General features: G+C 32.8%; 2 protein-coding genes across 2 annotated transcripts; one reads left to right on the top strand and one right to left on the bottom strand.

The window, feature by feature from the left end:
• Window positions 1-31: 31 nt before the first annotated feature.
• On the bottom strand, window positions 32-23550 carry LOC148166500 (homeobox protein unc-42-like). The gene is made up of 6 exons (XM_088049357.1): window positions 23345-23550; window positions 22564-23086; window positions 9948-10213; window positions 5813-5989; window positions 1066-1162; window positions 32-827 (listed from the first exon to the last, which is right to left on the bottom strand). Exons 2-6 carry the CDS (start codon window positions 22826-22828, stop codon window positions 721-723), a joined length of 912 nt encoding a protein of 303 aa, XP_087905483.1. The 5' UTR covers window positions 22829-23086; window positions 23345-23550; the 3' UTR covers window positions 32-720.
• On the top strand, window positions 14149-14568 carry LOC148166501 (V-type proton ATPase subunit F-like). Its single transcript, XM_088049219.1, has one exon. It carries the CDS (start codon window positions 14149-14151, stop codon window positions 14566-14568), a length of 420 nt encoding a protein of 139 aa, XP_087905345.1.
• Window positions 23551-25960: the final 2410 nt, after the last annotated feature.

The following is a 25960-nucleotide window of genomic DNA, read 5'->3' as shown; positions in this document are numbered from 1 at the left end:
TTACAATTTTACATACAGTTAGTTTGTCTAAAGTAGGTACAATCACACAAAATGCAATTACAATAAATATGGCACATGTAATGATATACACTAACGGGCAAAAGTAACTGGCACACTTGTCAAAACCAATCTATGGAACTACTAGTAGGTCATTTCAACTAAGTTTTTGAGAAAATGGCGCCCGAGACTCGTCCCAGTTACTTTAGGCCGTCACTGTAACTACAATATCTCTTGTCACATAAGTTTTGCTATAACTTGCTATAAATATCAAAACTCTTGTAACATCGGACTCTATGACATATAATTAGTAAAGAGTATCGAAATATCTGAATACATGTATAAAATAATATCAACCATTCAGATCAAATTTATTTAAAGATATTTAGAAACCTGTGATGCAGAGGACTGTAACAATAAGCTTAAAATATATGTACAAAGAAACTTAACAAACTTGTTTGAATATCGTTCGATAAACTCAATCTTCACGGTTGTACTCACAAACACACAAAATTTACGGTACTCGTCCATCCTCAGACCAAGGAACTTAACATTAGAAGCCTGAATTACCGGCTCGTTGTTCGCTCAAATAAATTTCATAACGAATAAAACTTAGTTACGTGTGTTTTTGTGATGAAATCAACGCAATAATTTCATTTTGCCAGTGTTTGATTAATACATTTGATCGATTCGAGTGCAGTGTCTAGTTCACTGATTCCGTTATTACGTTTGGTATTGTAACATTGGTGCTGCTAAATTCGGATGGTGCGTTGTGTTCATTCTTAGGGCGGATAGACTTTTATTGTACCATTCGTCTTCGGCGCTCATACCTGAAAAGAACGCCAAACTTAGAAATGTGGGGCTGCCAAGGAGAGGTTTAAAAAGCTCGGATTCGCAGGAAATAGCGTCGTTTCCGTTCAGATGCACTAAGATTACGGACGGCGTCTTCAAGATGTTTCATTTCCGATGCGAGATGAAATTTTGGTCAGAGAGTAAAAAGACTTTAATGTTACTGGTTTTTGGGGTAGTGCGAACGAGATCGAGCGGATTTTTTATGAGGGGACTTACTCATTGCATCTTGTCTCATTCCAGCGACTGTTGTCATGTTTGTACCGTGAGACATCGAGAACGATTGGGCCATCCCAGGATACGAACTCGTTGTCATCTGGAAAATACAAAAAATTTAAATTTCGCGCCATTTTAGACCGTCGAATTGAAAAATTCATGTTCACTATTATTAGAATATCGTTTGAACTACTATTTTCGGGTTTTTGTTACTTCGGTTTAACTCCACCCACCTTTTAAGCCAATAGAATTCTACTTGGAAGTCTGATTCACTTTCCAACATGATTTGTTAGAAATAGACCGAAAAATGTTCACACGTTTGAAGACGAAACGTCACTAAAATAATTTTTAAAATTTTGATGTATTGTGTAAATCGAACCTGTGCCACTTCTTGATTCGACAAATTCAAATCGACTTTTGTTTATGTGGGCGGAGTTACACTAAAGTAACAAAAATCCGTCAATAATAGTACAGTGACGGCCAAAAGTAACTGAACAAGTCTAAGAAGCCATTTTCTCTAAAATATAGTTGTGTAAATCGGGATTTTGATTATTAACGAAGTAGGTATTATCATAATTACAGTAGGCTTACAATGACATTAATAAGACAAATGAGCAAATTGACAATGCTTTCTTCCGAGAGTTGAAAATACGTCAATCCTAGGGTGGCGATGGAATTATTGTCTACTTAGTGTTAGTACGTGTTTATAAATGTTTCTAGAATCAAGGGTGGCTATGAAATGTCAAAGAAATTTGCCGATCATTACAAATGTGGGTTTAGATTTGTCAACTAACATTTGCAGTTAACCTCAAACATGAAGCAAAGTAAGTTTTGAGAAATAAACTGTTCTAGTTGTGGTTTAAAACATAAAAATCAAAAACTTGGACACAAAACCGTAACTAAAACGTCATTGAAGTAAGTAACATTATAAATAATTTTCCTGATAGTTATATTCACTATGAAAACAAAGCGTACGACAGGAATTCCATAGCCACGCTTGATGCTAGAAACTTTTTTAAACACCTTGTAGTTCCAATGGAGTCCTATTAGTAGTTCAATAGATTAAGTTTAGCCCGTTTTACAATGATTAAAAGTGTACCAGTTACTTTCGGCCTCCATTGTACTAATAGAACATCCGAACTACTAATAGAAATATACTGTTACACTTTTTTGCCACTGTAGATTAAGTTAAAAATTAATCTTTTGAACTACTAGTAGAGCATCATCAGAACAACTAATATTAAGTAACCATTGTCAATTTATTTGTACGTTTTCTAATGTTATTGATAAGCCTACTTAATAATCATGATGCCTAATTAGTTCAGGTTTAAAATCCCGATTTACACTATTAAGTTTTTCTCAAAATTGTTTCCAAGACTTAACTTAACTAGTAATTTTTGGGCGCCACTGTAGTCTTATTTATATTACAGTCACGACCAACATACAATGGGACATTGTAGAGTGGGTTAAATACTAATCTATTGAACTACTAATCATTAGAACTACTACTATTTAGTAACAATTGTCAATTTTTTTCATTTGTTTAATTAAGGTCATTAATAGACCTACTTAATAATCATTTTGTTTACTTTGTTTTTATTTATTTGAAACCCGGTTTTATACCACTAAATTTTTGAGAAAATGGCGTCGCTATTTTGAAGATTTTTTTCTGAAGATTTTGGTGCTTTTTTGTTATGTTAAAATAAATTAAAGAATACAAATTGAACTACTAACAGTACGTCATTAGAACTACTAATACTGAATAGGAATTGTTATTTTTTCAATTGTTTTATTACGTCTTTGAGAAGTCTCCTTCGTAATTATTATGCCTACTTTGTTCATGTTTAAAATCCTGATTTACACAACTAAATTTTTGAGAAAATAGCGATCAAGACTTGTTTCAGTTAATTTTGAGCGCCAATGTAGTTTTATTTATCTGAAAGTTAGATTACAGTCACATCCAACATGCATTGGATTACATATTATTGTTTACTGTAGACCAAGTTAAAAACTATTCTATTGAAACTACTAATACAACGTCGACAGAACTACTAATATTAGGTAAGGAAGCATTGTCAGTTTTGTCATTTGTTTTAATAACGTGATTGATAGACCAACTTAGTAATTATTAGGTCTTCTTTTTTCATATTTATTTAAAATCCAGATTTACACAACTAAACTTTTAAGAAAATAGCATTCAAAACCAAATTCTTTTTGACTATCACTGTAGAGTTGTTTCCATTGTGATTTGATTACAATCACGACTAAAAGACATTACTACACTTCTTTTGTCAATGTAGAACATGATAAAAACGAATCTATTAAAGTACTAATAGGATGTAATCGGAACTACTAATACTTATTAATTTATTAACTACTTAATAATCATTATGCATACTGATGTCTAAAATCTGGATTTACTCATCTAAACTTTTGAGAAAATACTATGCAAAACAAATTACTTTTGGCCATGACTGTAGAATTGTTTCCATTGAGATTTGAATACAATCACGACCAAAAGACATTACTACACTTCTTTTGTCATTGTAGAATCTGATAAAAACGAATCTATTGAACTACTAATAGAATGTGATCGGATCTACTAATACTAATTGTAAGTAGACATTGCCAATTTTTTATTTATTATTTACTTAATAATTATTATGCCTACTGATGTCTAAAATCCGGAATTAAACAACTAAACTTTTGAGAAAATGTCATTCAAAACCAATAACTTTGGCCATCACTGTAGACTTGTTTCCATTGTGATTTGATTACAATCACGACTAAAAGACATTACTACACTTCTATTGTCAATGTAGAACCTGATAAAAACGAATCTATTGAACTACTAATAGGATGTAATCGGACCTACTAATACTAATTGTAAGTAGACATTGCCAATTTTTTCATTTATTAACTACTTAATAATCATTATGCATACTGCTGTCTAAAATCCGGATTTACACAACTAAACTTTTGAGAAAATGTCATTCAAAACCAATTACTTTTGGCCATCTCTGTAGAATTGTTTCCATTGGTTTTGATTACAATCACGACTAAAAGACATTACAACACTTCTTTTGTCATTGTAGAACCTGGTAAAAACGAATCTATTGAACTACTTATAGGATGTAATCGGAACTACTAATACAAATTGTAAGAAGACATTGCCAATTTTTTTATTTGTTAACTACTTAATAATCATTATGCCTACTCATGTTTAAAATCCGGATTTTCACAACTAATCATTTGAGAAAATGCCATTTATAACCAATTACTTTTGGCCATCACTGTAGAATTGTTTCCGTTGAAATTTGATTATAATCACGACCAAAAGACATTACTACACTTCTTTTGTCATTGTAGAATCTGATAAAAACGAATCTATTAAACTACTAATAGCATGTAATCGGAACTACTAATACTAATTGTAAGTAGACATTGTCAATTTTTTCATTTATTATTTACTTAATAATCATTATGCCTACTGATGTCTAAAATCCGGAATTAAACAACTAAACTTTTGAGAAAATGCCATTCAAAACCAATAACTTTGGCCATCACTGTAGAATTGTTTCCATTGAAATTTGATTACAATCACGACTTAAAGACATTACTACACTTCTTTTGTCATTGTAGAATCTGATAAAAGCGAATCTATTGAACTATTAATAGGATGTAATCGGAACTACTAATACTAATTGTAAGTAGGCATTGCAAATTTTTTCATTTGTTGACTACTTAATAATCATTATGCCTACTCATGCTTAAAATGCGGATTTTTACAACTAAACATTTGAGAAAATTGCTTTCAAAATCAGTTACTTTTGACCATCACTGTAGAATAGTTTCTATTAAAATTAGGTTATAATCACGATCAAAGACATTATTGCATTTCTTTTGTCATTGTAGAACCTGATAAAAACGAATCAATTGAACTACTAATAAGATGTAATCGGAACTACTAATACTAATTGTAAGTAGGCATACTCAATTTTTTCATTTGTTGACTACTTAATAATCAAGTGTAAAATCCGGATTTACACAACTAAACTTTTGAGAAAATAGCATCAAAATTTTGACTCGTTCGGTCATTACCGTAGAGTTGTTTCTATGAGGATTAGATTACAATCACGACCATTCATTGTAAACTTGTTAATTGAACTACTAATAGGACGTAATCAGAGCTACTGATGCTAAGAAGGCGCTTTCATTTGTTTTATCAACGTCATTGATAGGCCTCCTTTGAAAATATTTTCTTTGAATTGCAACCCTTTTGAATGTTTGGAGCCTTTCCGCTTCCAGAGCCGGTAGTGGCGCAGTTTTGTCCGTGAAATGGCTTCCCTCGTCATCTCTTGGTCCCCATCCGGTCTTTTGTGAACCGGCCCATAACACGAATGGTTTTGCGTGCAGACAGCGGCATTTCTCCGGTCTTAATCCGGCCGAGCCGTATCTAATTTGCAGGGGAAATTTATTTGCATATTATTTGATGAGTGGGCCGTCGCTTGCGAGCGCCGCCGCCGTCGGTCTGTGTGGCGTATACGACTACCGTCGCTCGGAGGAAATGCGGTCTTTGCTAAACTAATCATCTAACCTGTTTGACCTCACTTAATTAATTTACCTGCATCGGCTAATCACACACTCCTGGCACCGTTTTCATAATTCAAGGTCGGTTAAGACGGCGGTTTAAGGGATGCACTTTTCGGGGGTTGATATTTCTTTTGTGTATTAATGATTTGTTGCTAACCTGAGGGTATCTGTTGATGGCCGTGGGATGTGGGTAGGGCTGATAACCTCGCGCCGCCCCCGGGTAGATGTTCCGCATCATGGCGCCGTTGCAGCCGGGGAGGACGCTGGGGGCCAACGCTTTCTGTAACTGCTTTTCCTGTTTTCGGTATTTGGCTCGTCGGTTCTGGAACCAGACCTGGAATCAAAAATTTACGGCTGAAATTGGTGGAGGCGCCGGGGAAATTATTCTTTTGTAGTTTCTTTTCTAATGTTATTACTCGCTTTTAGTGATACACGTATGTCTGGCTTTTTGTGGGGCTATTTTAAAATGCACGGAAATCGTCGACAACTCGCTGCAATGCATGAATTTTAATTCAGCGTCGTTTATTTTCTCTCTGAGCTTTTGAAAATGAAAACCGCCTTTCACTGAGTGTTCATTAATATTTTAGTAATTTAATAACAGAAATTGTCGTTAGGCTCTGTCGAATTAAATCCACTTTATTTAGACGCGTTTAACGGGTGTTCGCCAAGTTTCTCCTAGAAATTAAAGTGTATCAGATCGAAATTATACAATATCTTTTACAAATGTCATTATTATGAGTATAAAACTGCAATTATTTCTTGTTACTAAAATTCCGAATTTTATTACAAAATTTCGGAACTTTTAGATTCATATTTCAATCTCTAAAATTTTAAACTTGTAATTTTAGTACTTTTAGCGCTAGAACAATTAAATTTAAGGGTGTTACTACTCTTTATGTGTTTTTTAAAGTGCGCTAACGTACAAAATATAAAAGCAAAAAAAAAACCAAAAATTTGGCGGTTACTCAAACATTCAATCAGCTTAATTCTTGGTCAGTTTTGGATTCTGCGTGAAATTCTGCGTTAACTGAGCTATAATAACGCTAGGCTCCAAAAATAAGCGAGAAATCGACTAAAGAAAGTTGACAGTTTTAGACGCAAATTTTTTTTTAATAAATTAAATTTTTGATTTCCGGAAAATTTAAAAACAAATTCTTAACTAAAAAATTGCGAGAAAAATAATGACAAAAACCGTTACTTTCGATCTGTCGTAGTTTCCGAGATATTTAGCTTCAAACATTAGGAAAAATAAAAAATAACTATCCGAAATTTTGATGGACCGTAACTCAGTTATTTGTTGTCGAAACTAACTTTTAATAGCAGATTTGGAATCTGCGGAAAATTCTGCGTTTACTGATGTAAATAACTTAAGTTAACTCTTAAAAACAAGCGAGATATCGGTATTGGAAGTTTGGCATAGTTTTAGTCATGAGTTTTTGCGAAAATTTGCAAATTGCGACTGTAGACAAATCAAAGAACTATTTATTATGTAAAAAATTGCGAGAAAAACGATGGCGCAAACCGCATCTCAATATCTGAAATAGTTTCCGAGATATCGAGCACGAATTGTTTTGAACCGTCAAAAATTTGGCCCTCTGGCGACAACCCGAAATTTCAAACGGCCATAACTAAGTTATTTGTTGACAAAAATTTAAAAATTATCATGTTTTTGAATTCAGCGTAAAATTCTGCGTAAAATGAGACCCAAATTTGTTGAGTTTGCATAATAAATAATCGAGGTATTGGCCAAAACAGTTTAGAAAACATCATTTTAGGGTGATATTCAATCAATGTGTTCAAAATGAAAACGATGATTAATGGCATTGAATTAAACATTAGTCGAAAGAGGAGCTCGAAATCTATCTACTGGCCAAATTTGAGATCTATCGGACAAATAGTTTACGAGTTATGGCCAAAAATAAAAAAAATGAAAAATTTTCATCGTTTGAGTCGTAATTTTTTTTCGCGAAAAATCGACCATCGAATTTTGGACTTTTGAGAACATTTTCTAACGAAAAATGAGCCGAGAAAAAGAATGGCGCAAACCGCATATCAATAGCTCAAATAGTTTCCGAGATATTTAACTTTAAAAATTACGAAAAATGTGAAAAATTGAAAATCAACTTTCCGAAACTTTGATCGGCCATAACTCAGTTATCTGTTGTCGGATCTGAATTTAAATCCCAGATTTGAAATCTGCGTGAAATTCTGCTTACACTGATGTATAATAACTTAAGTTTAATCTGAAAAATAAGCGAGATATCGATACCAGAAGTTTGGCCATAGTTTTAGTTATGAATTTTTGCGAAAATTTGCAAATTGCGACTTTTGACAAATCAAAGAACTATTTATTATGTAAAAAATTGCGAGAAAAACGATGGCGTAAACCGCATCTCAATATCTGAAATAGTTTCCGAGATATCGAGCACGAATTGTTTCGAACCTTCAAAAATTTGGCCCGCTGGCGACAACCCAAACATTCAAACGGCGATAACTCAGTTATTTGTTGACGAAAATTAAAAATTCACATGTTTTTGGATTCATCGTGACATTCTGCGTTAAATGAGACCCAATTTTGTTGAGTTTGTTTAATAATATAATAAATAAACGAGGCATTGGCCAAAAACTGTTTTGAAAACGTCATTTTAGAGTGATTTTCAATCAATGTTTTCAAAATGAAAACGTCGTTTAATAGCTTTGAATTATACATCAGTCGAAAGAGGAGCTCGAAATCTATCTACTGGCCAAATTTGAGATCCATCGGACAAATAGTTTACAAGCCATGTCCAAAAATAAAAAAAATGAAAAATTTTCATCGTTTGAGTCGGGATTTTTTTTCGCGAAAAATTGACTGTCGAATTTTGGGCTTTTCAGAACATTTTCTAACGTAAAATGAGCCAAGAAAAATAATGACGCAACCGCATCTCAATATCTCAAATAGTTTCCGAGATATTTAACTTTAAAAATTGAGAAAAATGAGAAAAAATGAAAATCAACTTTTCAAAACTTTGATCGGCCATAACTCGGTTATCTGTTGTCGGATCTGAATTTAAATCTCAGATTTAGAATCTGCGGAAAATTCTGCGTACACTGATGTATAATAACTTAAATTTACTACAAAAAATAAGCGAGATATCGATATCTGAAGTTTGGCATAGTGTTAGTCGTGCATTTTTTTTCAAAAGTCAAATTTTTGACGTCAATTAATGTTATTGCCATGGATATAAAATTCTGAGAAGTTTTTTATTCACTTTGTTACTTTTGACATTAAGATTTAAGAAATTTTGGTCATTTTTGGTTGATTTTAACACGAAACAATTTCGATAATTGCCATTTTTTGCCAACATCTGAACGAAACTACGACATATGTACCTAAAAAATAAGGAAAAAGGCACGTCTAACTAAAAGAGAAATTTAAATGAACACCCGATATAACCAAATAAATGACTGGAAATTTCGGATTCAGCGAGTTTTAGTGTCGTCTTGAACCTTGAGGATCTTATTTGCTTCCCTCCTCCTCCCTCTGTTTGTTTTCCTCGCCATCGTGCCACTTGCCCTTTAATAATTGAAAGTCTATAAGACCCCGTATAATTCCTTGTCAATTCCATTGGTGAACGCTGAAAAAGCCAGTCGCCATGTCTCGAATGGTTAAAACAAAAGCGTGTGTTGGAAAGGAGACCCCTGACTGTACCGCGGAAGACGCGAAGCACGTCCCGGTCTCCCTCGATCCCATCAAATGGATCCGTAATGAAGTTAGCCCGCCCCCTGGCGGCGGATGAACCGACCCCTCGCCGCTCCTTCCCTCAAACACGGCTCTCTTTAAGACAGCCTAATGCATATTTTGCGACCTTATCGCCTTCTTTTGTTTGCACTCGGTGTTGGCGTAAGTAGCTGTGGCACCGCCGCCGCCGCCGCCTTTGTCTCGTGTGGGGGACGGCGGCCCACACGACGCGAATTGGAAATTATGGGTGTGGACGACAAATACTCCAGACAATCAATAGGTCAACACCGCTCCTGAGGACTTCTGGTAACATTCTGGTCCTCTGGAAAAACCCAATCCAGGGGCGGCTAATGCATGAGTCACAGCACTCCACTAGGGGGCACTTCATAGTGACAGTTGTGTCTCGAGGGCCCCCCTAGCTTAACGAATACCTAATTCAATCAAAGATCCAGCCGAGTGAGTTTCTCTGTGCAGTCTGTCATCTCGCCAAGTCTTTGATTTCACATAAGGAGAGGGTGCCCGAAACAACTCTAATTCAATTAGGGGGAGCGATTTTAAATCAAGTACTGACCTGTATCCTAGCTTCGTTTAATTTTGTACTCCTAGCTAACTCCTCTCTGCAGTAGATGTCCGGGTAATGGCTCTTCGCGAACGCCGCCTCCAACTCCGCCAGTTGTTCTTGAGTGAAAGTGGTGCGATGTCTTCTTCGAGCTGGAGTCGGACACGAGGCTGTGGTCGGAGTGTGACCGGAATGTTGCGGGCCACCTGGAGAAACCGTCCCCAGACTGTTACTCCCGGTGCTCGCAGGCTCAGGTTTCAACTTCTTGAAAGCTCCGTCTGGAAAAAATGACGTTAGTTTGACGGTTGAACTGTCTAAATTCCGGTAAAAACCGGTACTATTTTTTTATGTGAGAAATTGCGAGAAAAACGATTAATAGTTTTCGATATATTGACCACGAATTGTTTTGAACCTTCAGAAATTTGGCCCTCTGGCGATAAATCCAGAAATTCGAACGGCCATAACTCAGTTATTTGTTGACAAAAATTAAAAATTCTTGCGGCTTTGGATTCAGCGTGACATTCTGCGTAAAATCGGGCTATTTATAATGTAATAACTTGAGACGTGGGTGGTTCGTCTTCACATTGTTACATCGTCTCAAAATCACCTAATAAACCACAACTTCCTGGTTAAAAGTTACTCCACATTTTATCAAATTTTAGAAAAATTTTCTGTCCCCCAAAATTGTTTTTTTAAATTTGTTGTTCTCCTTGTTTCTCTTCAGAGTTTTTCTTAGATTCTCTATCTCTATATTCTGTTTGATTTTCTCAAATTATTATCTTTAGATTCACTTTGCATTTCATAGATTTTTTTATAAATTTATCTTCGATTCCCTTGTTTAATACAATAGTTTCTTTATATTATTTACAGATTTTTTAGATTCTACAAAAAATAATGTTAGTTTCATTTTAGAGATTCGAATCAAAAACAAAAATTTTTCACATTTTTCTAAAAAAATCCTAACTCTGTCAATTTGCGTTCTAGAGCAATAAAATTTGGGGAGGTTACTACTTTTTAACTATTTATTTAATGTACCAAATTGCAAAATTATAGAGCAAAAGACACAAATTTTCGAAATTTTTATTTTCCAGATGCGCCAAAAATCTTCCACATTTTCCAATAAAATTCCTAATTCTGTCAATTTTTGTTCTAGAGCAATGAAATTTGAGGAGGTTACTACATTTTAACTATTTATTAAACGTACCAAATTGCAAAATTATAGAGCAAAAGACACAAATTTTCGAAATTTTTATTTTCCAGATGCGCCAAAAATCTTCCACATTTTCCAATAAAATTCTTAATTCTGTCAATTTTTGTTCTAGAGCAATGAAATTTGAGGAGGTTAATACATTTTAACCATTTATTAAATGTACCAAATTGCAAAATTATAGAGCAATAGACAAAACTTTTAGAAATTTTTATTTTCCAGATGCGCTAAAAATTTATAACATTTTCCAATAAAATGCCTAATTCTGTCAATTTTCGTTCTAGAGCAATGAAATTTGAGGAGGTTACTACATTTTAATTATTTATTAAATGTACTAAATTGCAAAATTATACAGCAAAAGACACAAATTTTCGAAATTTTTATTTTCCAGATGCGCCAAAAATCTTCCACATTTTCCAATAAAATTCCTAATTCTGTCAATTTTTGTTCTAGAGCAATGAAATTTGAGGAGGTTAATACATTTTAACTATTTATTAAATGTACCAAATTGCGAAATTATAGAGCAAAAGACACAAATTTTAGAAATTTTTATTTTCCAGATGCGCCAAAAATCTTCCACATTTTCCAATAAAATTCCTAATTCTGTCAATTTTTGTTCTAGAGCAATAAAATTTGAGGAGGTTAATACATTTTAACTATTTATTAAATGTACCAAATTGCAAAATTATAGAGCAAAAGACACAAATTTTCGAAATTTTTATTTTCCAGATGCGCCAAAAATCTTCCACATTTTCCAATAAAATTCTTAATTCTGTCAATTTTTGTTCTAGAGCAATGAAATTTGAGGAGGTTAATACATTTTAACCATTTATTAAATGTACTAAATTGCAAAATTATAGAGCAATATACAAAACTTTTAGAAATTTTTATTTTCCAGATGCGCTAAAAATTTACAACATTTTCCAATAAAATGCCTAATTCTGTCAATTTTCGTTCTAGAGCAATGAAATTTGAGGAGGTTACTACATTTTAACTATTTATTAAATGTACTAAATTGCAAAATTATAGAGCAATAGACAAAACTTTTAGAAATTTTTATTTTCCAGATGCGCTAAAAATTTACAACATTTTCCAATAAAATGCCTAATTCTGTCAATTTTCGTTCTAGAGCAATGAAATTTGAGGAGGTTACTACATTTTAACTATTTATTAAATGTACCAAATTGCGAAATTATAGAGCAAAAGACACAAATTTTCGAAATTTTTATTTTCCAGATGCGCCAAAAATCTTTTCCAGTAGAATTCCTAATTCTGTCAATTTTAAAATAAGCGAGATATCGATATTAGAATATAAGTTAAAACGCGAGATTTAAAAAATAATGTGTTTTTAATATTTTTCATATTGTTCTCCCACTTCAAAAAATTCGAAAAAATTCCTGAGTGTAAAGGAGTATGGAAGACATTTTCTGACGAGTTTTGAGTTTCCAAGAAGGCTAAAAACAAATAGATTTTAATTTTCTCTCATCCGCCAAAAATCAACTTTTCATTTAAAAATTATGATCATATTGTTTTTTCATGTCTTGGACGTCTAAAAATTAGGAAAAAAATCATCATTGATTAATTTTAAATTTTACTATGAAAATAAAAATAAAATCGAAAAAACAGGTTTTTATAAAAATCTCGCAAGCCGTTTGGGTTAAAGAGCTAAAAATTGAGGTGAATTATTTTTATTCGACACCCAATCGATCCCCTAAGCGTGAGTCAAAAAAGCCACGGGGCAGATTTTACATATTAATCCGGCTATGCCCTTGTTGAGTTTGCCTAATAAATAAACGAAGCATTGGCCAAAAACTGTTTTATAGAGGTCTTTTGGAGTGATTTTCAATCAATGTTTTCAAGGTGAAAACGACGTTTAATACTTTTGTGTTCTACATCAATCGAAAGAGTAGCTAAAAATCTATCAAGAGGTCAAATTTGAAATCGCTCGGACAAAAAGTTTGCGAGTTATGAACAAAAATCCAAAAATTGAAAATTTTTTATCGTTTGAGTTGGATTTTTTTGTGAAAAATTAACTATCGAATTTTGGGCTTTTGGGAACTTTTTCTGACGTAAAATGAGCCGAGAAAATTGATGGGGCAATCGGCAACTTAATATCTCTAACCGTTTTCGAGATTTAGATTTAAAAATTAGGAAAAATTAAGAAAAATGAAAATCAACTATCCGAAAACTTGATCGGTCATAACTCAGTTATTTGTTGTCGGATTTGAATTTAAATTTTAGATTTGAAATATGCGGAAAATTCTGCGTTCACTGATGTATAATAACTCAAGTTTACTCAAAATATAAGCGAGATATCGATATCAGAATTTTGGCATAGTTTTAGTCATCAATTTTTGCGAAAAATTGCAACTTTCTAATTTTGTAAAATCTTAAAACTATTTCTTATGTAAAAAATTACGAGAAAAACGATGGCGCAATCCGCATCTCAATATCTCTAATAGTTTCCGAAAAATTTAACTCTAAAAATTAGAAAAAAATAGGAAAAATAAAAATCAACTTTCTAAATTTTTAATCTCAGATTTAGAATCTGCGAAAATTCTGGGTAAAATAAGATAAATAACGCAAAAAATAAACGAGTTATCGACCTCAGAAATTTGACATAGTTTTAGTCGTGCATTTTTTTTCAAAAGTCAAATTTTTGACGGCAATAAAATTCTAAAAAAAATTGAGTTTTTTATTTATTTTGTTACTTTTAACGCAAAAACATTGAGATTTAGGGAATTTTGGTAATTTTTGGTTGATTTTAACATGTAACAATTTCGATAATTAACATTTTTTGACAACATCTGAACAAAACTACGACATATGTATCTTAAAATGACAAAAGAGACGTGCCTAACTAAAGGAGAAATTTAAATGAACACCCGATATAACCAAATTAAGGACTAAAAGTTTCGGATTCAGCGTCGGTTTTAGTGTCTTGAAAGCTCCGTCTGGAAAACATGACGTTAGTTTGACGTTTAAACTGTCAAAATCCGCGATGCGATGGCCGAAAAACCGGAAAAGGGAAAACGCCGCTCATCGCAAACTTCCATCGCCCCGCGCTTTATCGTGAAGGGACAACTCTTCGCCATCATCGCCGACGAGGATCTCTGCGTGGGGTTTCTCTTCGTGGGCATCGGAGACGTGCATGCTCAGCGCGGCGCGAATTACTTCATCGTGACCAAGAACACCACACCTAAGGAGATAGAGACGCAGTTCTTGAAGTTTTTGAAGAGGTCGGACATTGCCATAATTCTGATCAGTCAGAATGTGGCGGAAATGATCAGAAAGGTGGTGGACGCTCATGATATTCCACTTCCTGCAGTTCTTGAGATTCCTTCACGAGACCATCCGTACGACACGGAGAAGGATTCGATTTTCAGACGTGCCCGGAAATTGATGCACAGTGATCCCGATGAATAAATTTTACACAAAGTGGATGTTGTCATTTTTGAGTTTGGGGGTAAAAAGGGGACAAATTGAGGAACATGTTGAAAGTGGTAAAGTGCCTAAATTTTATTACGGTGGCTTTAACACCACCAAAACTACAAGTTTCTATTTGCAAATAGGGAAATTTTTGCATCATCTTGCTCTTTTGGAAAGTTCCTAAACATGTTAAAACAGGTAAATTTTCAGGAGGTGGTGATAAACAAGTTCAAACTAGTAAAATCGCCAAATTTTCTTGTCACAGTGGGAAAACTACCAGAATTACAAATTTTTATTTAAAAAAAATGAAAATTTTTAGTTCGTTTGGCAAATAAAAATTTCTAAAATCTGTTTCCTTTAGTCTACAACTTTGTAATTTGGACGATGTTATAAACGTGTTCAAACTAGTAAAATCCTTAAATTTTATTTCCCTAGCGTAAAAATTACCAAAATTACAAATTTTAATTTAAAAAAAATGGGAAAAAATGGGAATTTTTAGTTCCTTTGGAAAATAAAAAATTCTAAAATCTGTTTCCTATGGTCTACAACTTTGTAATTTGGAGGAAGTTATAAACATGTTCAAAATAATAAATTTCCTAAATTTTATTGCCACTGCGTAAAAATTACCAGAGTTACACATTTTTATTTAAAAAAAAGAGGAAATTTTTAGTTCGTTTGGAAAATAAAAATTTCTAAAATTTCTCTCCTTTGGTCTACAACTTTGTAATTTGGAGAAAGTCATAAACGTGTTTAAACTAGTAAAATCCCTAAATTTCGTTGCCACAGCGTCAAAATTACCAGAGTAACAAATTTTTATTTAAAAAAAATACGAATTTTTAGTTCGTTTGGGAAATAAAAATTTCTAAAGTCTGTTTCCTTTAGTCTACAACTTTGTAATTTGAACGATGTTATAAACGTGTTTAAACTAGTAAAATCCTTAAATTTTATTTCCCGGGCGTAAAAATTACCAGAGTTACACATTTTTATTTAAAAAAAAGAGGACATTTTTAGTTCGTTTGGAAAATACAAATTTCTAAAATTTCTCTCCTTTGGTCTACAACTTTGTAATTTGGAGAAAGTCATAAACGTGTTTAAACTAGTAAAATCCCTAAATTTCGTTGCCACAGCGTCAAAATTACCAGAATAACAAATTTTTATTTAAAAAAAATACGAATTTTTAGTTTGTTTGGGAAATAAAAATTTCTAAAATCTGTTTCCTTTAGTCTACAACTTTGTAATTTGGACGATGTTATAAACGTGTTTAAACTAGTAAAATCCTTAAATTTTATTTCCCTAGCGTAAAAATTACCAAAATTACAAATTTTTATTTAAAAAAAAATGGGAATTTTTAGTTCCTTTGGAAAATAAAAAACTCTAAAATCTGTTTCCTATGGTCTACAACTTTGTAATTTGGAGGAAGTCATAAACATGTTCAAAATAATAAATTTCCTAAATTTTATTGCCACTGCGTAAAAATTACCAGAGTTACACATTTTTATTTAAAAAAAAAGAGGAAATTTTTAGTTTGTTTGGAAAATAAAAATTTCTAAAATTTCTCTCCTTTGGTCTACAACTTTGTAATTTGGAGAAAGTCATAAACGTGTTTAAACTAGTAAAATCCCTAAATTTCGTTGCCACAGCATCAAAATTACCAGAGTAACAAATTTTTATTTAAAAAAATACGAATTTTTGGTTCGTTTGGGAAATAAAAATTTCTAAAATCTGTTTCCTTTAGTCTACAACTTTGTAATTTGGACGATGTTATAAACGTGTTTAAACTAGTAAAATCCTTAAATTTTATTTCCCTAGCGTAAAAATTACCAAAATTACAAATTTTTATTTAAAAGAAAATGGGAATTTTTAGTTCCTTTGGAAAATAAAAAACTCTAAAATCTGTTTCCTATGGTCTACAACTTTGTAATTTGGAGGAAGTTATAAACATGTTCAAAATAATAAATTTCCTAAATTTTATTGCGACTGCGTAAAAATTACCAGAGTTACACATTTTTATTTAAAAAAAAAGAGGAAATTTTTAGTTCGTTTGGAAAATAAAAATTTCTAAAATTTCTCTCCTTTGGTCTACAATTTTGTAATTTGGAGAAAGTCATAAACGTGTTAAAACTAGTAAAATCCCTAAATTTCGTTGCCACAGCATCAAAATTACCAGAGTAACAAATTTTTATTTAAAAAAATACGAATTTTTAGTTCGTTTGGGAAATAAAAATTTCTAAAATCTGTTTCCTTTAGTCTACAACTTTGTAATTTGGACGATGTTATAAACGTGTTCAAACTATTAAAATCCTTAAATTTTATTTCCCGGGCGTAAAAATTACCAGAGTTACACATTTTTATTTAAAAAAAAGAGGATATTTTTAGTTCGTTTGGAAAATACAAATTTCTAAAATTTCTCTCCTTTGGTCTACAACTTTGTAATTTGGAGAAAGTCATAAACGTGTTTAAACTAGTAAAATCCCTAAATTTCGTTGCCACAGCGTCAAAATTACCAGAGTAACAAATTTTTATTTAAAAAAATACGAATTTTTAGTTTGTTTGGGAAATAAAAATTTCTAAAATCTGTTTCCTTTAGTCTACAACTTTGTAATTTGGACTATGTTATAAACGTGTTTAAACTAGTAAAATCCTTAAATTTTATTTCCCTAGCGTAAAAATTACCAAAATCACAAATTTTTATTTAAAAAAAAATGAGAATTTTTAGTTCCTTTGGAAAATAAAAAATTCTAAAATCTGTTTCCTATGGTCTACAACTTTGTAATTTGGAGGAAGTCATAAACATGTTCAAAATAGTAAATTTCCTAAATTTTATTGCCACTGCGTAAAAATTACCAGAGTTACACATTTTTATTTAAAAAAAAGAGGAAATTTTTAGTTCGTTTGGAAAATAAAAATTTCTAAAATTTCTCTCCTTTGGTCTACAACTTTGTAATTTAAAGGAAGTCATAAACGTGGTCAAACTAGTAAATTCCCCAAATTTTGTTGCCGGAGCGTCAAAATTACCAGAGTTACAAATCTTTATTTAAAAAAAATGAGAATTTTTAGTTCGTTCGGAAAATAAAAATTTCTAAAATTTGTCTTCTTTGATTAACAACTTTGTATTTTGGAGGAAATCATAAACGTGTTTAAGCTAGTAAAATCCCTAAATTTCGTTGCTACAGCGTCAAAATTACTAGAGTTACAAATTTTTATTTAAAAAAAAGGAAATTCTTAGTTTGTGTGGAAAATAAAAATTCCCAAAAATTGTTTTTTTTTCGGTTTACAACTTTCTAATTTAGAGGAGGTGATAAACATGTTCAAAATAGTATATTTCCTAAATTTTATTGCCACTGCGTAAAAATTACCAGAGTTACAAATTTTTATTTAAAAAAAAAGAGGAAATTTTTAGTTCGTTTGGAAAATAAAAATTTCCAAAAACTGTCTTCTGTGGTCTACAACTGTGTAATTTGGAGGAAGTGATAAGCATGTTCAAACTAGTAAAATCCTCAAATTTCATTCCCACAGCTCGAAAATTACCAAAGTTTCAAATTTTTATTTAAAAAAAATAGGAATTACATATTAGTTCGTTTCCAAAATAAAAATTTCTAAAAACTGTCGCTTTTAGTCTACAAATTTTTAATTTGGGAGAGGTGATAAACAAGTTCAAACTAATAAAATCTCTAAATTTCATTGTTATAGCGTAAAAATTACCAGAATTACAAATTTTTATTTAGAAAAATGTGAATTTTTAGTTGGTTTGCAAAATAAAAATTTCTAAAAACTGTCTCCTATGGTCTACTACTTTGTAATTTGGAGGAGGTGATAAGCATGTTCAAACTAGTAAAATCCCCAAATTTCATTCCCACAGCTCGAAAATTACCAAAGTTTCAAATTTGTATTTAAAAAATTTCTAAAAATTTTCTTTTAGAAGATCCAAATTGAAATAAAATTGGTACGACCGGAACCGGATGCACAATGCCCCGCCAAACATATCGCACTCAAAGTGATGTTATAATTCCCGAGTTTTGAGGCAAAGAAGTGAAGCTCACAAAGCTCGTGTTGTTGCCATTTACTTAATTTTGCTGCTAAGTGCTAAATGGCTTTAGGTGGGTAGTTGTGGGTGTGTTAGAGCCAAGTTCGCGTTTGAATCAAAGCAGATTCATATCAGGACTATGCAATCCATTACTGTGATAATTATGCATGCAGTTGAAGCTTCGATTAACGAACAAAGTACGTGCTTATTTCTAGCTTAAGAGCTGCGCTCACCACCGCTCCTTTGCCGTTAATCCTCGTCGCGTAATCAGCCGGTATAAAGTGGTAAAGTGGTCGTCGAATTATGTAAATATTTGAAAACGGCGTCGGGCCGAGAGGCGCCGTTAAGCGAGTGTATGGGTCTCGAGCGTTGAGTAACTACATTCAGTTGGGAGTAATAAGATTGTGTGAGATTCTTTGTGGCGCGCGCCGGTGTCAGTAATTGTAATTAGGTTGGTACTAACTGCATTAATAAACAGTAATGAATTCAATAAGGTTTAGTTGCCGCCGACGCCGTTTGCCGCCGTTTGTCGCCACAGACACCTGTGTCATCTTCGACCACAATCGGCAGCAGATGCACTTTTTTCATGTTGGTACGCCTTCATCGAGCGAGGGGTTTCCCCGTCACAATGCGACAAATTGAGTGTAAACCGGCGACCGAGCCATCGCCATTGTCCAACTGCATATGTTATGGCCCTAAGAGGAGTAAATTGACACTTCATTAGAACACCCTGAGCGCCCATTATAAGCCCATATGTACACACAACTTACACCGACCCCCGTCTCGTTTGATTTAACACAATGCAGATTAGAGACGAAGAAAGATTTTGGTTTGTGACAGGTGCGATTGTGCTACGCTGCTAATAATTATCTTCAGCTGCTTTGTGATGATTTTCACTGCAAATAGACAATTTCTCTGGCAATTAATTTAAAATTCATTGTTGCCACTTGTTTACGTTGAAAGGAGTTTCGTACTTTGTGAAATAAATTTGCTTCAGACTGACACTTTAATTAATAGGTTTTACTGAGATAAAGATGAGGTAAAAGTTTCAAAGAATTTCCTAACTTTTTCAATTGCCAGGATTTTGCGAGTTTACTTCATTAAATCCATTTATGTGGGTTACATTTTTGATCACGGGTTGCTTTGGAAAAGACGTGCGGCGCACTGTAAACAACCTGTCAACTCATAAATGTCAATTTTCAACTATGCATAACTGCCTATTGTTTAATTAAACATTTTTAAACAGAAAAATCTATTTTTTACGTAAAATAACCTCGACGCTTTTACAGTTTTCTGTAATTAATAATGTTTTGTCAGTTTTCCAAAACAAGCTTGATCTAAAACATTTTGTATCATACAAAAATAAGTAAACAAATAAATAAAAATAATTTTTGTTTTATTTATTATTACGTCAAATTCGTTCAAAATTCGTACAATTGAGGACCAAAAAGCACTGAAAATTTTGCCACTGTAAATTGTGCTGCAAAAGTCAAATCTTTTTGACTTAATTGCACAAATGTCAAAAATTTCTTATTTTCACAAATACAAAAACCTAATTTATAATATAGATGTATGTTAAAAGTGCTAACCTTGAAGATAATCTACAGCCGAAGGCAAAAAATTTTGGGTGTCAAATTGACACTTATCGGTTTTGTTGTGTACAACCGACAACTGTAATTTTTTGTTCGCGTCTGTAGTCATTGTCAAAGTTTTTTGTCTTTTTTCATTTTAAAATGAAGTTTCAATTTAGGAACATTTTACTAAAAAAGTTAAGTTGGTATTACGTCAGAAAAACATCATTCAATTGTCATTCTGCCAACAAACGAAGGTAATTATTGAATCATGTCGACGTTTTGACAGGAGTACCAACTCACCAAACCGGAAACTATAAAAAATAATGTTTTAATGACACTTTTGCCGCGTCGAAAAACAACTATTTTGTTTTTCCTGCAGACGATTTTTTCTAGGCGCTAAATTTAAAATGCAGCTCTGTGATTGGTTATTCAGCGGTCCTATTTACACAATGCTGATTTTTAAAACAAATTTAACACCCGATGAAGGTTCGAAGGTTTAAAAATTATTACATAATGAGCGAAATGTAAGAAAAAATCTAGTCGTAGCTAACCCCATTCCAGCAGTTTCGACGTATAAAAAGTTAGTATTTGAGAGATTTGACAGTTTCCGAACAAGAAGACGACATACGTTCAAAGTGCATAGCCTGCTTAAAATATAAATTTAATTCAACTTTAGAATAAATTACCCGATTTCTTTGGTGTTAAAATTACGCAATTTTCTCATTCAAAAAATAAAAATTTGTAAAATCAGCCGCTTCTGCTCTAAAATTTTGAAATTTTGAACAGTTACTAACAAAATTTACATGAGTAACCTCCCCAAATTTGATAGCTTTGGGGGTAAAATTACAAAAATTACAACCCTAAATATCAATGTATTGCAGTTTTCTAAACAACGAAAAATTAATTTTTTTTAAAATTGGTTGGTTTTGTCCTAAAATTTTAAAATTTTGTACAGTTACTAACAAAATTAAAATTAGTTACCTCCCTAAATTTGATTGCCGAAGCGCTAAAATTGTCAAAGTTACATTTTTAAATATATTTTTTTAGTTTCTAAATTATCACAAAATGAAAAAATTAAATTTTAGTGGCTCTAATTGATGTATAATTTTAAAATTTGGTACGCTTAATAGACAAGTATGGAGTAACAACCTCCTCAAATTTGATAACTTTGTCGTTAAAATTACTAGAATTACAGCCCTTAACAAAAATGTATTTCAATTTTCTATTCATAGTAAAAGCAAAAATTTCTAAAATTAATCGGTTTGGTTTTAAAATTTTGAAATTTTGTATAGTTAATAATTAAGTCTATATTAGTAACCTCCCCAAATTGTATACTTCTGATATTAAAATTACTAAATTTAAAACCTTTAATAAAAATTTATTGAAGTTTTTCATTCGTTCAAAAAATTTATTTTTTTAAAATTAGTTTAATTTGTTTTAAAATTTTGAAATTTGGTACATTTAATAAACGAGTATAAGGTAACAACCTCTCCAAATTTGATAGCTCTGGCGTTAAAATTACTAGAGTTACAACCATAAATAATAATGTATTGCAGTTTAAAATACATTCAAAAAGTAAAAATTTATAAAATTGGTCGGTTTTGCCTTAGAATTTTGAAATTTTGTACAGTACTAACTAAAAATTAATTACCTCTTTAAATTTTATTGCCGTGTCGTTATAATTACTAAAGTTACTTCCCTTAACATTTTTTTTTTATTTTTTGATTTATTACAAAATAAAAAAAATCAAATTTTATTTTTTTTAGATTATGCATATTTTGAAATTTTGAACAGTTAATAATTAGGTTTAGGTTAGTAACCTTCTCAAATTTGATAGCTCTGGCGTTAAAATTACTAGATTTACAACACGTAACATCAATTTATTGCAATTTTTTGGTTTATTTTTTATTTTTAGAATGTATTTTTTTTATTTGTTTAATTTGACATAGTCTAAATTACTAACTTCTTTATATTTTATTCCAGTAGCGTTAAAATGATCAGAGCTTTAAATACGATTTCTAAAAAGCAAATTTCTAATTCTATAAATCGTTGTGATTTAAAAATCAGAAAGAACCAAAAAATGTAAAATTCCACCAAACTTTGTGAAAAAATCCTTTCAAGTTTAACAATTTAAAAATAAATTTGGTTTTGCTCACAAATGGTGGCTGCGCCGCACCTCGCCAATTTAAAATAATCCTCGTAATGCATTCCAACAATTTTGCCTAGTTATGTAAATCCAAAATAATATGTCCCAACTTCTTGCAAATTATAACCCCATTTGCCCTGATTGTTGATAGAATCACCCCTAAAATCACGAATCCAGCTAGAACCCTTAATCCCATTTGCGTTTATCCTCTCACCGCCGCTTTATGAATTATGAATCACAGTCCTTACCTGTATGATCCGTGATGGACCTCGGCGCCGCCGGCGGCGTGTGTGCCGGCGTATGCGGGTGGTGCTCATGAGAGTGCGGTAAACCACCATAAATTGCGCTGAAATCCTCCGCCGACGATCCACTAGTATTGCACTTCCTAGGTGTACCTTTATCACCATTACTACTACTCGAACTCATCAAATGCCCGTGATGTTCTTCCAGTAGTCCCCCGACACCCAACAAGTTCCCAACACCCACCAAGTTGGGTCTGAGCTCCTCCATCATGGACTTGGATTGCGGACACGCGTTGAAGTTCAACTGCCTGCTGAAGATGGCAGGGAAGATGTTGAATTGTTGGTGAGAGATGTCGTCGGAGGATGAAGTTGGTGCTGAGGGGGCCGGCGAACTGCCTAGTGCCCCCAGGCAAGACGAAACGCCTTTGAAATCCAACTTGGTGGTTGTTCAGACTTGGGGGGATTTCGCGGGCATTTGGGGGGTAAAAACCGAGCGAGGTTTACTGGGGAGACGCTCCAGACCCGCGATCTGAAAATTGAAAAAAAAATTGTAAAATGGTGGATGCGCCGGGGAAAAAACATTTTAGCGTAAAAAGGTTAAAACTACAACTTAATTTAGGAAGTTAGTTTGTTTCTAAACGAATTAGGAGCCTGGGAGGTTTAATTAAGGAAATTAAAAAACAAATTAGAGGTGATTTGAAAAAATAGATTTTGTGGGCCCGGCACTACTGTCTTGGGGCCCCCAAAGGGGTGTATTTCAACTAAATTAGGTTATTAAAGTACCTACCAGTTATAAATAAGCCGGTCCTGTAAATCCTCCCGTTGTCCCACATCCACTCAAACAAAACACTAGCTCTCACTCAATCACAAACAATTGACTACGCGTTGATATTGTTAATATCTGTGACTGATTTAATTAAATTTTGGAGCTGAGTTAACTGGGATCCAAATATGACTAGCTTATGCCTAAGCCAAACACCAAGTGAATATAACAACATTAAATTGTGATAGCCTTGTTCTGTTATCAGAGACTTGCTCTACGAACGATCTCCGACACCCCGGACTCTCCCCATCTCTCTTTTATTCGTACTAAAACGCAGTAAAGCTCCCGCGCCGTTTGTCCACGCGAGCTTAATCTCGAAAGCTCCGTGGATACTTAGAACCGACGAATAGTAAACGTCGCGTGCGAGATTTCCCGTCGTGATTGGTCTAGTTGGGGTAGAGATACCATGGCAACACCAATCGGGTTGGAGATGCAGCAAAATGGTGGAATATATGTCCCGAGGCAGTTGTTCGATTTTTATATTTTGACACAGAGCTTTCGTCGTTTTTCATATAGAAAAGTGTTGTGTTCTCTGCGAATGCTTGACGGGATGAGAGTCTAGGAGCGGGAATGTACGTAATGCTGCCGGCGATGGATAATAAGCCTTATTTATAAAGGGATGATTCAATTTTATTGCGAATTTAGATGGTAAATAAATGGTGGGCTATTGCAGCAGAAGCTGGAGTTTTGTGGGATTATGGATGCCAGAGCACGTCTAGTGCAACCTACAATTTCATTATAAATGCATTGCTATTTGTATTATTACACAACTAGGATTACTTTAACTTGTTTAGGGCGGTAATGAGCTTTTTATGTTGGAATCAACAACTTAAACGCGATAATGACATTCAGTCGCTAAATTTTTAAACAAACAGTTGCGGTTAATACATTTTTTGTATTTTGGAGGAATTTAAGGGCGGTAGATCAAAGCAATGAGAAATATTTAAGTGAAAATTGGCTCCCTCAATTTTATTACGTGGAAATTAAATTGCAATTTAGGATGATACGCCACTGTTTTTGTCAGAATTTACTAGAAACACGAAATAATAAAGTTTCATTTTTAAATGGCTCAATTTCGTAGTTAGGAGAGTATCGAGCCACAAATCTAGGGCAGTTCAATAAATTTCTCGTTTGCAACTGTATGCTGTGTTTGCGGTAAATATGCTTAAAATTCTATCGATTTTGAAGTTTTAGTAGTTTCAAAATTATACATTTTTATATCGTGTTTTTTTTCATAAAATTTTCAATCTCAGTCGGGTTTGATATAAAATTTCGTGTCGTTACTAACACCACCGCAGCAGTTTTGGCGTATAAAAATTAATTAATTGAGGGATTTGACAGTTTCCGGACGAGAAGCCGACATACGTTCAAAATCCCTATAGATCACTTCATATTTTGTTAGAAATTATCTTTTAATTTGGTTATTTATTGACGTAAAAATTAAAGCAGTTTTGGATTCTGCGTGAAATGAGCTTCAATAGTTTAGGTTTGCTTTATAAATAAGCAGAGATGTCTGAATTAGAGACCGTAAAACTTCTAAATTGAAAAAATAAAAATTCTGAATTCGAACTATCTAAAATCGATTTCTAAGGTAAAAAATTGCAAAAAGTCGATTCCAAAAAGGGTTGTTTGATATTGCCATAATTCCAGAGATATCGAGCAAAATCATTTTCGAGCATCCAAAATTTTAGCCCTCCGGCGACAACCCAAAAGTTAAAACGCTTCTAATTTAGTTATTTGTTGACGTACGTAAAAAATAAAAATATTTTTGGACTCAGGGCAAAGTTTTGCGAAAAATGAGCCCATGTACCTCAAATTTCCTTAACTAATAAACGCGAAATCGACCGAATTACATTTTCAGATGGTGATTTTCGAGTCATTTTCAAGACGTTGTTTCGGGGTAAAAACTGTGTTTAATATTATTGAATTATACATCGATTGAAAGAACAGCTCAGAATCTATTAACTGGCCAAACCTCAAATTGATCGGGCAAATAGTTTACAAAAGGCGACCAAAAAACGAAAAATTGAAATTTTTTTATCGATGGAGTCGCAAAATTTTTTTGCCCGAAAAAGCAACCATCGAATTTTTGACTTTTAAGGGCGGATTCTAAAGTAAAATGACCCGAGAAAAACGATGGTAAAAACCGTTTCTTAAAATCTGTTGTAGTTTCGGAGATATCGAGCTTTGAACATTTTGCAACTCAAAATTCAATATCCGAAATTTTGATCGCTCATATCTCAGTCATCTGTGCACCGATCTTAACGAGTTTTACCTTTTTAAATTTTACGTAAAATTCTGCGTAAAATGAGCACTAACACTTCAATATTGCATTATCAATAAGCGAGATAGCAACCGAGTCTGAATAAGAGACTGAATGGCAGCTAACTTTCATACTAAAAAAATAAAATTTTGAATTCGAACTATCGAAAATTGATTTCCAATCTAAAAAATTGAGAGAAAAACGATTTCTAAAACGGTTTATTTATATTTGCCATAATTCCGGAGATATCGGAGAAAATCGTTTCCGGAGCTTCAAAATTTTGGTTCTTTGGCGACAAGCCGAAATTTTAAACGCTT

This window comes from Gnatocerus cornutus, unplaced genomic scaffold (genome assembly GCF_029298725.1).
Source record: "Gnatocerus cornutus isolate USDA-ARS CGAHR unplaced genomic scaffold, icGnaCorn1.1 ctg00000023.1, whole genome shotgun sequence".
NCBI classification, from domain to species: domain Eukaryota; kingdom Metazoa; phylum Arthropoda; class Insecta; order Coleoptera; family Tenebrionidae; genus Gnatocerus; species Gnatocerus cornutus.
This window is presented reverse-complemented; position numbering and strand designations above follow the sequence as displayed.